Source organism: Vicugna pacos, unplaced genomic scaffold (genome assembly GCF_048564905.1).
Source record: "Vicugna pacos unplaced genomic scaffold, VicPac4 scaffold_190, whole genome shotgun sequence".
NCBI lineage: Eukaryota > Metazoa > Chordata > Mammalia > Artiodactyla > Camelidae > Vicugna > Vicugna pacos.
The window spans coordinates 182,469-199,685 of record NW_027328869.1 but is presented as its reverse complement, the minus strand read 5'-3'; the positions used below and the strand labels follow the sequence as shown (position 1 = coordinate 199,685).

General features: G+C 36.0%; 1 protein-coding gene across 1 annotated transcript in view; it reads left to right on the top strand.

The window, feature by feature from the left end:
• Nucleotides 1-8,050, top strand: part of LOC140695203 (thrombospondin type-1 domain-containing protein 7B-like) — a 161,725-nt gene extending 153,675 nt beyond the window's left edge. The window contains 2 exon segments of the mRNA XM_072958061.1: nt 5,897-6,176; nt 7,909-8,050. Of these exon segments, the coding sequence (XP_072814162.1) occupies nt 5,897-6,176; nt 7,909-8,050 (422 nt within the window).
• Nucleotides 8,051-17,217: the final 9,167 nt, after the last annotated feature.

Here is a 17,217-nt window from a genome sequence, read left to right as displayed (position 1 = left end):
ATCTCAGCCAGCTTGGAAGCAGCCCCGGATTTGTAAATAACATTACAGGCAGATCTCATTCATGTCTTCATCTTTTACTATTACCTTTTAAGTAACTGGATATTTTAAAATTTTAGTAGGGGAAGGCAAAAAATTAATTGCATAAATAAATTCCATTTTGGTGATATATATTAATTAATGATTTTATTTACATCCTTGAAATTTAATGGAAATTAAAGCAATGAATAGTTTAATCAAGGTCCTAGAGAAATTGTGCCTATAATATGCAGATAATTGATACAATAATTTATCTTACTTCTTGTCTAAATAAATATGCCAGAACTTCTCTTCATTGTATGTTTTTTTCATATAAGCAGAAAACTTAATTCAGGGAGTGAAGAACCCAAGGAAAGATGCCAAAATAACAATTGGGATAATAAAGTTAGGGTTGACATTGAAGAATTAAGCACAGATGACATTTGTTCTCATGAGCAATTCGTGAGCTAATTCTCTTGTTTCAAGACCCCTTTTGTTGGAATGCATTACACACAAGATTGTTTTAAATTTGACTCACTCTAATGGATTGACATAATCCATGAGAGCCTTTAACAGGATTTCTGCACCCACATCAGGATCCCATTTGTAAGTACAGGTGAAACATAATCACAAATGGAAACATCAAATAAAATAAGTTATAGTTTGATCTCTCTTCTATAAAAATTTATTCATATATAATTTTATGCAATATTGCTTATGTTTCTCAGATAAAACAGATTTCTTATAGAGAAACAATATACTGGTATAGAATATATATGACAGGCATAATTCCAACTTCAGGCACAATTTAATGGAGCTTGGTTTACGTGTTCATACATAATGCTTCAAAAGTCATTATCCTAGCAACTCTCTTTGTAACTTTGAGATGAGAGAGAATTTCCTTTAAGAGGAAAGAAAGTTTTTAATTGGTGGTGATACTTTGTACGTGCAAACTGAGAATGAAAAATACTGAAAATCCTAGGATATTTATTCATTTTACAACCAGTGCAGTTTGTGTTATGAATGGTCAAAAATGTAATGGATTGGACTTTTATTTAGCATAACTTTTAATGTAAATGTTGGCAAACGATTATACTTTTTTCTGCAAACTCTATCCCAAGAATTACTCATGCTAAAGACTATTTAGAATTTCTTTTCTAGGTTATTAACTGCTGTGCTTTTGCCTAGCTAATTGATCTTTGCATGTCTTAATATCTGGATGACACCTAAACAACTGGCTGTTTTCATGAGATATAAGAGTTGTTTTAAAAATAGAATCAAATGAATTATCTAGTGCTGTTGATTGAGAGGAAAATGCACAGTGTAAGAGTTGTGAGTTAAGGTTTATGCAAGGTCTTACTGAGGACTCTAGACCTGGAGACAGCCTCTCAGATAGCTCTGAGGAACTGCTCCAAACAGGTATGGGGGAAGGCTAGCTTGCAATTTTGTTTTTGGGGAATACATGCATTAGCATACATCTTGATGAAAACTTACTGCTGGTCACAAAGAACAGGAATGATCAAGCTAAAGATCGTGATGTTTTTCCGTGTGTGGGAAGATGCAAGAAGAGGGGGTAATTACACTTCTTCCTGAAATGCGCCTAATAAGCTAAGAGTGTTTATCTAAAGCACAGAGGATCCTGTTACTGTCTTTAATTTCCTCTGCCTGAAACAGTGAGTTCACTGTCAGTCAGCCACTGCATTGAGTTAACCTTTGTAGATTTGGGCGGAGAGTAAAATGCTCTTTACTCTTCATTGTTTGCAGTGTCATTGGTGGAAAAACAAGCAGTGGAAAATGTGTGCTTCTCAAGCTTTATTTGATGTGATACTAATGCTTGTGTTTTGATTTTCCCCATGTAATTTGGTAGTAAACTTAATAAGCGGTGTCTAACACGAATGATAGTGAAAGGCCTGGGCTTAGATTGCAAGGCAGTGTGACTCTCTCTTCTACACAGTCACACACACGGCAACATACAGACATAAATACAGGCCTCCCATTGTACAGGGGGCCATCTAGGCTGTTTGTTTCTTTTTTCCATTTTTGTTAACCAGAGGTTTTAATTGAATATCTGGGTGTTCTGCATTGTACGTAAAGAAGAAAATCACAGTTTTAGATTCAGTGATAATTAAAGCTGTTGTCTATACAGTACTGTAAATAATCAGCCCATCAAATAGGAGGTCTGTCTAGGTTATTCATAATTTTTTTCCAAAAATAATTGGATAACTAATACCCATTAAATATTGTAGTTTTTTGTTTTGTTTTTGTGGAATCAGTTATAAATTTCTCTGATTTAAGGGGAAAAATATCTTTAGAGCTGTAGTAGGGATTGATTTAAAAATTTTTTTAAAGTATTAGCTGGTTCTGAATCCAGAGTTCAATGCTGATTATGACTTGAATGTAATCAAAGCAAACTACTGGTAACTTGTTTCTTATTATGAGAACCATCTCTTCATTAACTGATTTGCTCAAATTCTTCAAACAGCAATGCCATGTGATTAAGAAGGATATTACAAATACAGAGACAGTGTATATATGTGCAGAATATTTGCTCTGCCAGTAACTTTTGGTTACCCTGTATGTGGATGTTTTCTTTATTTCTTTCTACTCTCTTTTCTTTCTTCCTCCTTTTTCCTTCTTTCTTAAAAACTTTCCTCAATTAATCAAGGAACAATTTTTGCTTACCACTTATTGCTCTAGGCATTACAAGGGAATAGATAGACATGACCCTGATTTAAGAGCTTACAGGCTAATGGGAGATAAGAATTTTGCTACAGAAGTCACAGTACAGTGTAGTACCTGCTACAGTAGCTGTTACAGGGTGCTGTGTGAGTCTTTTTTATTGCTTTTGTAACAAATTACCACAAATTTGGTGGCTTAAGACAACACAGATTTATTATCTTAGATTTCTGAAGGTCTGAAGTCAGACATAAGTTTTAATGCCTATAAGCAAAAGATTGGCAGGATAGCATTTTTTTCCTGAAACTCTAGGGGAAAGGGTTTTCTTTTCCACCTTCTAGAGGCTACTTACATTCCTTGGCTCATGGCTCCCTTCCAAGTCCTGAAATTCAGTAACATTGCATCTGTTGGGTTGTTCTTTCCTGGTCATATTCCCTCTGACCCTCTACTGGAGGCCAGGAAATGTTCTCTGAATTTAAGATCCTGTGATTATGTTGGACCCACCTGAATAATCCAGAATAATCTCTTTACCCCAAAATCCATACTCTTAGTCACATCTACAAAGTTCTTTTTGCTGTCTAAAGTAGCACTTTCACCTGTTTCAGGGATTAGGATGTAAACATTGCTGGAGAGCCATTACTCTGCCTACCACAGGATACACAAGTACAGAAGAACACCTCTTCTAGGGCTGAGATGAAGAGTGTGTTCAAGGATGACTTTCTGGAGGGACTAATCTCTTATTCTGGACCTAAAGGGCAAGCAGTCATTAGCTAGGCTATGGAGGGAGGATAGAACTGGTAAGTTTCTGGAGTAGAACATACAAAGGCCAGAAGTTAGATGAGTGGCTTCTAGGAGCTAAAAGATGCTAGTTTGTAACCTGCTGGAGGCAGAGTGGTGCAGCACAGGCAGGAGGCAGATACTAATAAGCCCAGATCCTTTGGAGCCTTGATGACCAGGCTGAGGAGTCTAGACTTCATTCCATGAACCGTAGTTCTAAATAGATGGGTGTTGTCATCAGACTTCCAAATTTGTAGGTTGGTCCTGGCTGCAGTGTGGGGAATAGTTGGAAGGGAGGGAGGGGGTTGTGGTGGCAGTGACATCTTGGAAGGAGCCATTGTAGTGATTTAAGCTGGGGATTTGCAGGTGGGCTAAATATGGGTGGTATCAGTCAGAGTGGATACAATGGGCTGATTCAGGAGATATTTAGGTATTTGAAATTATTTTTGTCATTAAAAGATAGAGATATGTTTCAAGTGTGACACTCCATTTTTTGACCTGGCCATATTGTTAGAACTGGGAAACACAGAAGGAGAGAGAAAAGTTGTGATGTTCAGAAGGGTGGGTTTTGTCACATTGAGTTTGACTGGTCCTTTAGTGTAGTTTTCCAGTCTGGCTCAGAGCTTGAGTAAAAAAATCTGGGCTGAAGGTAATAATTAGGGATCAAAGGCATATAGACGATTACTTAAACTCTGTGTGTGGGTGAAAGTGTAGGATCAGAAAAGAGAATCTAGGGCAGTCCCCTGAGGAAGCCCATCAGTTAAGAGAGGTAGGGTGGGAGATTGCAACAAGCAAATAAAGATGTGCCCAGAGAGATGGTAGGGGTGTGGGGTAGGGGCAAGGGACAAAAAGTTAAGGTATGATGAAACTTGGAAAGGTTATTTCAAGGATGATGATGCAGTCAGTACTCACAGCTATCACTGAATGATCAAGTCTAAAAGATAAGAAAAGATAGTTCAGGGCTTGGTTTGTTTTATTACTTTGGTGAGAGGAAGTAGTTTAAAGGAATAGGTAGACTTAGAATCTAGGGTTACATGTGTTGAGAGAGCAGAAATGGAAGAGATGGAGATAACAGTACCTTATGGGAATTCAGAAAGCACCAGAGACTTGGGCAGGTTAAATGCTGATAAGGAGCCATTCCCCACCCACTGACAGATCTCTCAACCGGTACATTCCCCAGCTGTGGTAGAAGCTGTGCCTCTCAAACTTATTCTCAGTAAGTGTCACTGATAATAGAGGTAAGTGAATAACTCCTCCCAGCAGGACACTGGTGTGGCTGAGCTTTCACAAGGTCATTTCAGGTCCTGCATTTATTGTGACCATAAGCATCACAGAAGACATAGAGCCAAGTGTCCAGGTGACAACTGTAGACTTGTGTGTAATGTAAACCATCTGCCAGTGAAAGTAGTCTATGCATCAGCTTGTATCCAGCATTTCCAAAACAGCCATAAAAACTGAAAATAGACTAATAAAGCCACCTTCTCTCCCTCCCCCCCACACAATCAGAGCCAAGGCTCTAGCTAATGACCTACTAATGAAGAAACAAAGTAAAATTATTAGATCTAGGAAATCCTTTAAAAAATCTAGAGGAACTGTGTTAGTAGCTAAGTTGAGTCAAGTTGCAGGCTGTCTTGGAATCCATTGAACATGATTAGCAAGAACTCACAGCTTTGAAAAATGACTTTGCATTGTCATTACTCAAAGTTAGTATTACAGCAAAAAGGTCCATCAAAGTCAGTTGGCAAGGTAAGGTCATATTCTAAAATATTTGAGATAAAAAGGTCTCTCAAAGTGGAAGGCATACCCTTTTTCTCAGATTAAATTATCCAATGTGATTTGAGCATTTATTGCAATCTGTTGTTTCTGGCAGCATTTGTGAGCTGCCCAACAGCAGGAGCCAAAATAAGTTCCACTTTGCCCACCACCCCATGTGACACCCAGCCTGACTCCAGGGCCATTGTCTGGGAGGATACCATTTTGTTCTTTGAATACATAAACTCTTTAAAAAGCTACTTGACTAAACACAGAAGGAGTTAATATTTACAATATTTTGTTGGTTTCCCTGGCGACCATTAATTTCAAGAAAATGGAGACAAGGTAATCAATCTGTTTTTATCAGTAAATCATAGGGAAATTGATAGTAAATAAATCAACCAAGACCTTTTCTAGTTGCTGAGCCACCATAGCAAACATCTTCTAAGTATTTTCTGCCAGTATTCAACATGAAACTTTTTTCCCAAATAAATTTTAATTTCACAGATGCTCTGGGACCTGCTTCCATTGTCCTAGGATTTACTTCCGTGTGGAAAAAAAGAGTGAAAAAACTTTATTACGAACTAATAGTCTAATAGCTTTTAATACAATGTAAGTGACTTTTAACAAAACAGCAGATGTGAAATTAATACATGAATGTCTCTTGTTGGAACAGGCAAAAGCAGGAAGAAGGAGAAATGTCAAGATGCTTACCTGTACCCTCTGGTGGAAACAGAACCATGTCCTTGTGATGTGTTTATATCTCAACCTTATGGTAATTGGCCAGATTTCCTTCTTCCTGAAGGCAGAAGGGAGCCTCACAGAGGACTGCGGGTTCAAGGAGACAGCAAAGAATGTGGAAAAGGCGTGCGCTTCCGAGCAATGACCTACTCTGATAAACATGGAAGGCTGGTTGACCCCGCCCACTGCAACAGCTCTGGTAAGGAGATGGGGAGGTTTGTCCCAGGTCTAGAATTAGTAGCTTTGTTTCTTAGTAATGTTTCCCTTCTCCTCTGGCAAGAACACACTGCCTCTCATACAATATGGGCGTATGAAATGCACATATCCATATCTCACTCTTCTCCGAGAAAGCCAAAGTCTAGTACAAACAAATATATTTTATGCTTTATTGGTGCTCTGGTCATATATTTAGAAGGCATCAGGCCTTGGATTTCTTCTAAAGATGTGGACAGAATACCAAAGAATAAGTTTAATTTTAAATGTTTTACAGTGCAGTATATAAGTACACCCAAATTAATAGACTAGAACTGTAGAAAAGAAATTAGGCAATCTGGAAATGTTTTTATGATGTTAATCTGGGTGAAGACTGTTTTTGGGGGGAGGGGATGGGGAACCTTGGGATGATTTAAAAGATATTGTTGAACAGAGAAAAGAATGATGGTTAAATATGGTCAGGGTAAACACTGATGGAAGAGGCTGAGATTAATGATTACAATGCGGCTTATGAATTTCCTCCCCTATTTTTTGGTTTTTAATTACCTTTTTAAAAAAACTAAACAAGTTAGGGATTTTACAGAAGGTATGGATAGAGAGAATTGATGTTTGAGTGACAAACTCTTAAAAAAAAAGTAGATTTTTGTCTCTGTCATCAAGGTCTTGTATTCTAATAAACTTTCTCAATAATGCCAGAAATGGCAAATTGAATTCAGTTTTTACACACAAGTCGACTAAATGATAGTTCATCTTTATTCTTTATTGCCAGTGTAACAGCTCATTTTGCTTAGGATATTTATAGGAATGCAATTTAAGGTTTAATGATTTTTTAATTAGTATGGTTGTTGCTCTGCTTACTCAGTTAGTCTAGAGAATTTTATTCAGTAATTTTACTTTCAGAAACATTAAACACATCGTAAGCAGGTAATGGACCCATTTTACAGAGGCCAAAGTTGGTCAACTCAAATCTTTTTTTCACCTTTAATGTACATATTAGTTTATTTTTAAAATTTTTGTCTTAAAATATATTTGACTTATAGCATTGCATACATTTAAGGTGTATGACATGTTAATTCTGTACATTTGTAGGTTGTAATGTGATTGTGATTATAGTGAAAATTATTACCTGTAACACTGCATAATTACCATTCCCTTTTAGTGGCTGGAATAATTCTAGTCTCTTAGCAAGTTTGATTATAACACAATATTGTTGTCCATATTCACTGTACTGTGCATTAGATCTCTAGGACTTATTTTCTGCTAATTCCAAATTTGTATCATTAAATAACTATCCTATCCCTGTAAATCCCTTCACTCCCATTCCCTGGAAACCCCTCTTACTCTGCTTTTATGAGTTTGGCTTTTTTAGATTCCATGTATGAGTATGATGTAACAGTGATATGAGTTATGAGTGAGATAACACAGTATTTGTCTTTCTCTGACTAATGTATCTCACTTCATATAATATCCTGAAGATCTTTCATATGTTCACAAGTGGCAGAATGTCTTTTTCATGGCTAAATAATATTTCATCATGTATATACTCTACATCTTTATCCATTCATCTATTGATGGACACATAGATTGTTTTTGTATCTTGGCTATTGTGAATAATGCAGCAGTAAACATGGGAATGCCTGCATCTCTTTGATATCTTGTTTTCACTTTTGGGGGATGTATACACAGAAGTAGAATTGTTGAATCATATGGTAGTTCTGTTTTTACTTTTTTGAGGAATCTGCGTATTTTACATAGTAGCCGCACCAATTTACATTTGACCAACAGTGTGCAGGGATTGCCTTTCTCTACACCCACATCAATACTTGTTGTCTCTAGTCTTCTTGATGATTACTATACTAACGGGGTCATAAGATAGCCCATGTGGTTTTGACTTGCATTTCCTTGATGATTGGTGGTGTTGAGAATCTTTTCATGCACTACTTGGCCATTTGGATGTTTTCTTCAGAAAGTCTATTTTGGTCCTCTGCTTAGTGTTTAATTGGATTGTTTGTTTTTTGTTATTGAGTTGTATACATTCTTTATATATCTTGGATATTAACCTCTTATCTAATATATGGTTTGCAAAAGTTTCCTCCCATTCTAGAGGTTGCTTATTCACTTTGTTAGTTGTTTCTATTGCTGTGCAAAATCTTAAGTTTGATGTGATTCTATTTGTCAATTTTTACTTTTATCATTTATGTTTTTGGTGTCATAACCAAAAAGTCATCGCCAAGACCATTGGTTTTTTTGTTGTTGTTTGTTTGTTTTGTTTAATAGTCTTCCTTATTTTTTAATTGAAGTATAGTCAGTTTACAGTGTATCAATTTCTGGTGTACACCATAATGTTTCAGTCATACATGCACATACATGTATTTGTTTTCATATTCTTTTTGACCATAAGTTACAAGATATTGAATATAGTCCCCTGTGCTATACAGTATAAATTTGTTGTTTATCTATTTTATATATATTAGTGTCTGCAAATCTTAAACTCCTAATTTATCCCTTCCCACCCTTTTCTCCCCCTGTTAACCGTAAGTTTGTTTTCTATGTCTGTGAGTCTGTTTCTGTTTTGCAAATAAGTTTGTCTCTTTTTTTTTATGATTCCACATAAAAGTAATATCATATGGTATTTTTCTTTCTCTTTTCTGGCTTGTTTCACTTAGAATGACAATCTGCAGGTTTATCCATGTTGCTGCAAATGGCATTATTTTATTATTTTTTTTATGGCTGAGCAGTATTCCATTATATAAATCTATCACAGCTTCTTTATCCAGTTATTGTTGATGGACATTTAGGTTGTTTCTGTGTGTTGGCTATTGTAAATAGTGCTGCTATGAACATTTGGGTGCATGTATCTTTTTGAATTAAGGTTCCCTCTGGATATATGCCCTGGAGTGGGACTGCTGGATAATATGGTAAATCTATTTTTAGTCTTTTGAGGAATCTCCATACTGTTTTCCATAATGGCTGCACCAAACTACATTCCCACAAACAGTGTAGGAGGGCTCCATTTTCTCCACAGCCTCTCCAGCATTCATCATTTGTGGACTTTTGAATGATGGCCATTCTGACTGGTGTGAGGTAGTCTCATTGTAGTTTTGACTTGCATTTCTCCAATAATTAGTTATATTGAGCATTTTTTCATGTGCCTATTGGCCATTTGTTTGTCTTCCTTGGAGAATTGCATGTTTAGATCTTCTGCCCATTTTTTGTATTGGGTTGTTTGTTTTTAAGTTGTATGAGCTGCTTATATATTCTGGAAATTAAGCTCTAGACAAGTCTCATCTTCTGCAAATATTTTCTCCCATTCCATATGTTGTCTTTTTGTTTTACTTATGGTTTCCTTTGCTCTGCAAAAGCTCATAAGTTTAATTAGGTCCTATTTGTTTGTTTTTGCTTTTGTTTCTATTGCCTGGGTAGACTGCCCTAGGACAACATTGCTAAGATTAATGTCAGCTAATGTTTTGGCCTATGTTTTCTTCTAAGAGGTTTATAGTGTCTTGTCTTATGTTTAAGTCTTTAAGCCATTTTGAGTTTGTGTGTGTGTGTGTGTGTATGGGGTGAGGGAGTATTCTAACTTCATTAATTTCCACACAGCTGTCCAGTTTTCCCAGCACCGTTTGGTCAAGAGACTGTCTTTACTCCATTGTATGTTCATGCCTCCTTTGTATTAAAAAAAAAACTGACCAAAAGTCTGTGAGTTTATTTCTGGGCTATTCTATTCCATTGATCCGTATGTCTGTTTTTGTACCAATACTATTCTGTTCTGATTACTGTAGCTCTGTAGTATTGTCTGAAGTGTGGGGGGATTATTCCTCCAGCTTCATTCTTTTTCTTCAGTATTGCTTTGGCAATTCTGGGTCTTTTGTGATTTCATTTAAATTTTAGCATGATTTGTTCTAGTTCTTGAAAAATATCCTGAGTAACTTGATAGGGATCACATTAAATCTGTAGATTCCTTTGGGTATTATGGCTATTTTAACAATATTAATTCTTCCAATCCAAGATAACTGTTGAACAGCTTCTTTTCTGCATTTTCTTCTAGCAGTTTTATGGTATCAGGTCTTGTGTTTGGGCTTTGTCCATTTCAAGTTAATTTTCATGAGTAGGGTAAGATAGGGATTCAATTTAATTGTTCTATAAGTGTTTATGCAGCTTTCTGAGTACCATTTGTTGGAAAGACTATCATTTCCCCATCAGGTGGTCCCTGGCTCCTTAACTAATATTAAACAAATATTAGTTGACTGAATGTGTTGGAGTTTACTTCTGAAATCTCTAATCTGTTCCATTTGTCTATTTTTATGGTAGTACCATACTTGAAGTACTATAGCTTTATAATGCAGTGTAAAATCGGAAAATGTGATACCTGCAGCTTTGTTCTTTCTCAGGATTTCTTTATCTATTTAGCTAAATATGTATTATTCCATACAAATTTTAGCATTTGTTTTTTCTATTTCTGTGAAGAATGCCATTGGAACTTTGATAGACATTGTGTTGAGTCTGCAGATGGCTTTGGGTGATATGGATTTTTTAACAATATAAATCCTTTTTATCCATGAATACAAGATATCTTTCCATTTGTTATGTCTTCTTTAACTTCTTTCAGTGAAGTATCGTGGTTTTCATTGTACAGATCTTTCACTTCCTTGGTTAAATTTATCCTCAGGTATTTTATTGGTTTTGATGCTATTGTGAATGGGATAGTTTTCTTTATTTTTTCAGATGTTTCATTACTAGTGAGTAGAAGTACAACTGATTTCTTTTTGTTGATTTTATATCCTTAAACTTTACTGAAATCATTGATTAGTTCCAACAGTTTTTTGGTTAAATCTTTGGGATTTTCTGTATACAAAACCATATCATCTGCAAGTAGAGAGTTTTGCTTCTTCCATCCTGACTTGGATATATTTTATTGCCTTGTCTTGCCTAATTTCTCTAGCTAGGACTTCTAATGCTGTGTTAAATAAGAGTGGTGAGAATGGGCAACCTTGTTTTGTTCCTAATCTTAGAGGAAAACCTTTCAGTGTTTCACTGTTGAGTATAATATTAAGTCTGGGTTTGTCACAGATGGCTTTTGTTATGTTGAGGTATGTTCCTTTTATATGCAATCTCTTCAGGGTTTTATCGTGGAAGGAAATGTGAAAATATTTTCTTTCATTCTGTTAATGAGATGTAAAACATTTATCAATTTGCATATTGCATCTCAGGGATAAATCCTACTTATCATGGTGTGTAATCCTTTTAATGTGTTCAATTCAGTTTACTAATATTGATTTTTTTGTATTTATGTTTGTCAGTAGTATTGGTGTATAGTTTTGGGGGGTTTTTTAGTGGCCATATTTAATTTAGGTATCTGGGTAATGCTGCCCTTGTAGAATGAATTTGAAAGTGTTCCCTTCGCTTGAGTTTTTTGGAAAAGTATGGGAAGGGTTGGCATAAATTCTTCAGATGTTTGATAGAATTCACACATAGAGCCATCTGGTTATGTAGTTTACTGCTTTGGGAGGTTTTTGGTTATAAATTGTCTCCATATTCATTATTGGTCTCTTTAGATTTTCTGTTCTTCCATATTCAGTCTTGGTTGGCTGCGTGTTTCTAGAAATTTATCTTTTTCTTTCAGGTTATCTGACTTGCTGGCATATAGCAGTTCATAGTAGTCTTTTATTATCCTTTACATTTCTGTAGTATCAGTTGTAATGTCTCCTCTTTCATTTCTAATTTTGAGTCTTCTGTTTTTTGAGTCTAGCTGAGAGTTTGTCAATTTTGTTCATCTTTTTGAATATCCAGCTTAATTTCATCGATCATTTCTTTTGTTTCTCTGATTTTTTAATTTATTTTCTCCCTTATCTTTATTTGCTTTCTTCTAACTTTGGGCTGAATTTATTCTTGTGGTTTCTTGAAGTATAAAGTTAGGTAGTTCAGACTTCTAATTTCTTAACATAGCCACTTATTACTGTAAACTTTCCTCCAAGAGCTGTTTTTTGCAATATCACCTAGGATTTGATGTTTTCTTTCCTTTTTGTTTCAAGATAATTTATTTCTGTTTTCATTATTTGCCCATTGGTTGTTTAGAAGTGTGTTTAGTTTCCACATCATTGTAGATTGTCTTGTTGATTTCTAGGTTCATACCATTGTGGTCAGAAAAGATGGCTGATGTGATTTCAGTCTTAAATTTGCTAGGACACAAGATAAGTCTTATCATAATCTAATCTGGAGAATATTCTGTGAGCACTTGAAAGAATGTATTCTCTGCTGCTGTTGAATGGATACTCTATATACATCTGTTAAGTCCATTTGGTCTAAAGTATGGTTCAGTTCCAACATTTCTGCATCAGTTTTGTCTGGGTGATCTCTATTGCTGACAGAGGTATACTATTGTTGTATATGTCTCCCTTCAGATATGTTAGTACTTAATATATTTAGGTGCCCTAAGGCTGGGTGTGTATGTAGTCATGATTGTTTATATATATATATGTGTGTGTGTGTGTGTGTGTATAATGTATGTATGTATACATGTATGTATATGTATATATGAGATATGATAATATATATATGGTATAATAATATGTATCTACCTATATAGAGAGGGAGAGAGAGACTCCTTTATTATTATATAATGACCTTATTTGTGTTCATTTTTGGCTTGAAGTCTATTTTGTCTGATAAGTATGGCTATGTCTGCTTTCTTTTGGTTTCCACCTGCATGGAATGTTTTATTCTATCCTTTTACTTTGAGCCTCCATGTGTCTTTAGAACTGAAATGAGTCTCCCGTAGGCATCATATAATTGGACCCTTTTTTTTCAATCCATTCAGATATTCTTTGCTGTTTGGTGAATTCAGTTCACTTACATTTAAATGTAAGGATCTGCTACTGTCATCTTGTTTGCCTTCTGGTTGTTCTGTATGCCCATTATTTTACTCTTTTACCTGTCTTTGTAAATTGGTGGTTTTCCATGATGATGTTTTCTCTGGCCCTTTTTGATGTTTTTGTGAATCTACTCTAGATTTTTGCTTTGTGGTTACCACTCCCTCTATGAAAGAGATCAATACTCTTTAACCTCTTCTGCTGGAGAGGTAGCTACTGCCACTTCCAGAAACTTAGCCCTTGCTGCGTCACACTGGAGAGGGAGAAGCACCTCAGAAATTTTCTCCCATTCCTCTGCAACTGAACTGTTCTCTATTCCATTCCAGTGGCATTCAGGAATCTCCCCTAGGAAGCCTGTACTTCCAAACATTCTCCTGTCCATGAGTATGTGCCCAGTTTTGCCCTCTCCTTGTTCTTTCTTTTCTGATCTCGGTGAGTGGAAGTATGGCAGCTTTTTCCAACTCCTTTGTGTTCACAACCCCCACTGACATCCCCTTTGTTTATGTTTGGATGACCAGGTGGACTAGAAATCTCCAGGTCCCTTGGTGTAATAGTAGAGTTACTTTTGTTTGGTTATGGGTGTCTAGTTAGTTATTACAAAAAGGGAAGAGAAGGAATGCCTTGCCCCACCATGTATCTGATGTCACCTGCATCTTGGTTTATTTATTCATTTGATCACACCTATGTATTGAACACCTGCTGTATTCCTAGTCCTCTTCTGATTTGGGCATACAATTATGGGGAAATAAGGGACTTGGGCAGTTCATTTTCTAGTGGAATATAGAAGCAAAACAAATGAATAAAAAGGATTTCAAGTCTTGGTTAGCCCTTAGGATGATCAATAGAAAATCTGGAGACTTTAGGGGAGTCTTCAGTAAAGCAACACAAATTTGAGATGTGAAGAGTAAGTAGGTGACAACTATGTGAGAAATACACACAAGGTAATTTCAGCTAGTGGGACACACATGTCCAGATGATGTAAGGCAGGAAAGAAATACTGGCCAAAAGCAAAGGAAGCTCTGTGGTTTGAATACTAGGGAGTGAGGAGAGTTGTTTGAAATGATGTTGAAGTAGGCAGAATCTTATGGAACAAAGCAAGGAGTCTGGATCTAATTCAAGGGGAAGGGGATGGGAAGAGTTGTAGGTAATGTGATTCAATTTAAGTGTTTATAAAAATCACTATAGAATAGTGTGTATCGACTGGCTTCAAAGGGTCAAGGATGCTATTGGGAGACTGTTGAAATAACCAAGGGAAGACATGATTTTAGATCAGACTTAGGATGGCAACAATAAAGAAATAGGGGAAACAGTTTTAAGATAAAATTTGGAGATAGAAAATATATTGAAAAGGTGACTTTTATTTGGAATACTTTTGTCAATTCTATCACTCATCTCTAATTTTTCAGATGTTTGTGTGTGTATGTGTGTGTTTAATTTAGAAATAATCATTTCAGTTTTGGGGAGAGTGTAGCTCAAGTGGTAAAGTGCATGCTTAGCAAGCACAAGGTCCTGGGTGGCTCAGTCCCTGGTACTTCTAAAAATAAATAAACCTAATTACTTTACCCCACTCACAAAAAATTTTAAAAATAATCATTTCAGGTTAGAAAAGAAAATGTTCTCAAGGAAGAATTGGCACTGGAAATAGAACCAGTTAACAGAGCAATGCAAAAGCTGCTAGAGATTCTAAGAGATTTTTACCATATGAAAACAATACATTGATCAAGATTCATCAGAGATGTATATAACTTTTAATGTATTTGTGTTAAGATATTTTTATAGCACTGTTTTCAAAAAAGATAATAAGTGAAAATAGCACATTGTATCACTTCTAAGGATAAGAGACATATCCATCTATCAAGTTAAAAAAAAAAGATCTTTCAATGATCACTAACAGACACTTTTAAATTTTCCATGAGTTCCATAAGAATTCTGTTTTCATCATGGACAAACTGAAGCAGAGAGCAGTGACCTCGATCTGGAAAACTACTTTATTTACCCTTTTAAGCTGTAGCATGAGTGTTACCTTCCATCTGCATTTGGAAGGCACAAATGGGATTCCCCCAGATTGTAGCATCGAGATTTCCTCATGGGGTAATTATTCCTCATGCTGAGGTGTCCTGTGTGTCCCTTGGTGGTACATACAACTGTGCACAACACGATTGAGTAAATTCTGAATTATCAATACTAATGGCTTTCATAGAAGATTCAAACCACAGATGATCTTAGCCAGGTCTTTTTGTCTTGAGGAATATCACTGAGGAGACATGTATTAAAATTACACTTGGTTTAAAAAACAAAAAGAAAAAAACTTAAGAATGCAGTTTGTATCTGGATCCCATCAGCAACTGTTTTCTCCTCTTGAGTCCCGTGACTGCCTAGTGTCAGTGTTCAGTCTGCTCCCCCACTGTATTGACAACAGGCTGGATGTTGACTCTGATTACCTATTTCAGGCAACACCATAGCATGTGCCCAAATAAAGATACCTGAGGTGAGTTACTTCCAACTATGTCTCTTAGCCCAGTGATTTGTTTTTTGGTCACACCCAAAACACTCCATTCTTCTCTCTTCCTTTCCCTCCCTTCATCCAGGTTTCTGCTCATAGCAAGTCTTTCCCAAAGTCCCCTAATGAATTGTTTCACTTCATCACTTCCTCTCACAATTCCCAGCCTTTATCTTTCTTTGTAGTATTTAATCACCAACTAAAATATTATGTATTTACATTAAATATATGCTGATTGTCTCCCTTCTATGATTGGATGGTAAATTGCCAAGAAACAAAGAACTGCTTATATTTTTAATTTTTTTCAACTGTATTCACAGCACCTAGAATGGTGCCTGAAAGTTAGTAGGTATTCAAAACGTATTTCTGAATACATGACTGTATCATCAGGTCTTAGTAATTTTGCAGCCTAAGTCTTTCTCAAACTTTTTTCTTTTCTCTTGCTACTGCTGCACCCAGTGGTAGATGTTACAGTAGCATCTTGACCTACCAACCTGATAGCTATTATGCCGAGAGCCATCAGCCACCATATGTAAAGGCTAGTGCCGCCATGCTATGGTTCTGTTGGCAGTTTTTCCTGGTCTCTTCTTCACACCCTTCATAGGACACCAAAGGGGCTACATAATTATGGAGTCTGCCCGACATGCTCTTTACTTTCCTTTTGTGAGACCCCTCGTTTGGGGGGATAGGACCAGGTGATGCGTGATTCGAGAGGCATTTCCCCTATTTCCACTTGGAGGGTGGGTGAAGGGATCATCTCTGAGGGTTCCCATTATTCCTCATGCTTTTCCTTATGACTTCATTGACCTTTTTTTTTTTTTAAATCCCCTTGTATCTTTATAGCTCTATTACTCATCTGGTTGTTCATTGAAATCCAGTACAGAATCAGATTTATTTCTCCATCCCAGTGCCTAACACAGGGTCTGGCCCATCACAGGCAATCAGTAAATGTTGGCTGAATGAATGAAAGACTAGTTTAGATACAGCAAGAATCAACATGCATGCCTAGATAGAAGTTCTGAATTTGTGTGTGTGTGTGTGTGTGTGTGTGTGTGTGTGTGTGTGTGTTACAGCTCTCTGGGTAGAACAGATGTGTGTAATGAATGCAGACCCAGAGAGAATTGAGTTGTACAGTACATGGTCAGGCAGACACTGCAGAATATTTGGTTCTATGTTGCCCTTGATATACAGTTTGGGATTAGAGGAAATGAAATTGTACTGCTACTGGTGGACAAGGAGTGTTTTTCTGAAAGAATGGAAAAATACAGAAAAACCAATTTTTCTAGTGATCCAGTGATAACTATGTGAATAAAACTTTAATTCATCAGATTATAAAGTCAAAGTGTAATCTGTTTCATATCTGGTCCCACATAAATTATTACTGCTTTTGATAGGCAATTAATTATCTTCATTAATATTTCATTGAGAAATAACTTGGTATTTGCAGATGCATAACTCTAGTACAGCAGTTTCATTACTTTGCTGTCATATATAAGAAGGTATGGATAGCAGACAAAGCAAAATAAACTAAAGAATATTTGATTCAAAATATAATATTTCACATATTTGCAGTTACTGGAAAAATGTGAATTTAATCTTAATACCCTTTAGAAAGTTTATATTTTCTGTGTATGTATTGAATTTTGCATTATTGAAAGATTTATCACAACTGTG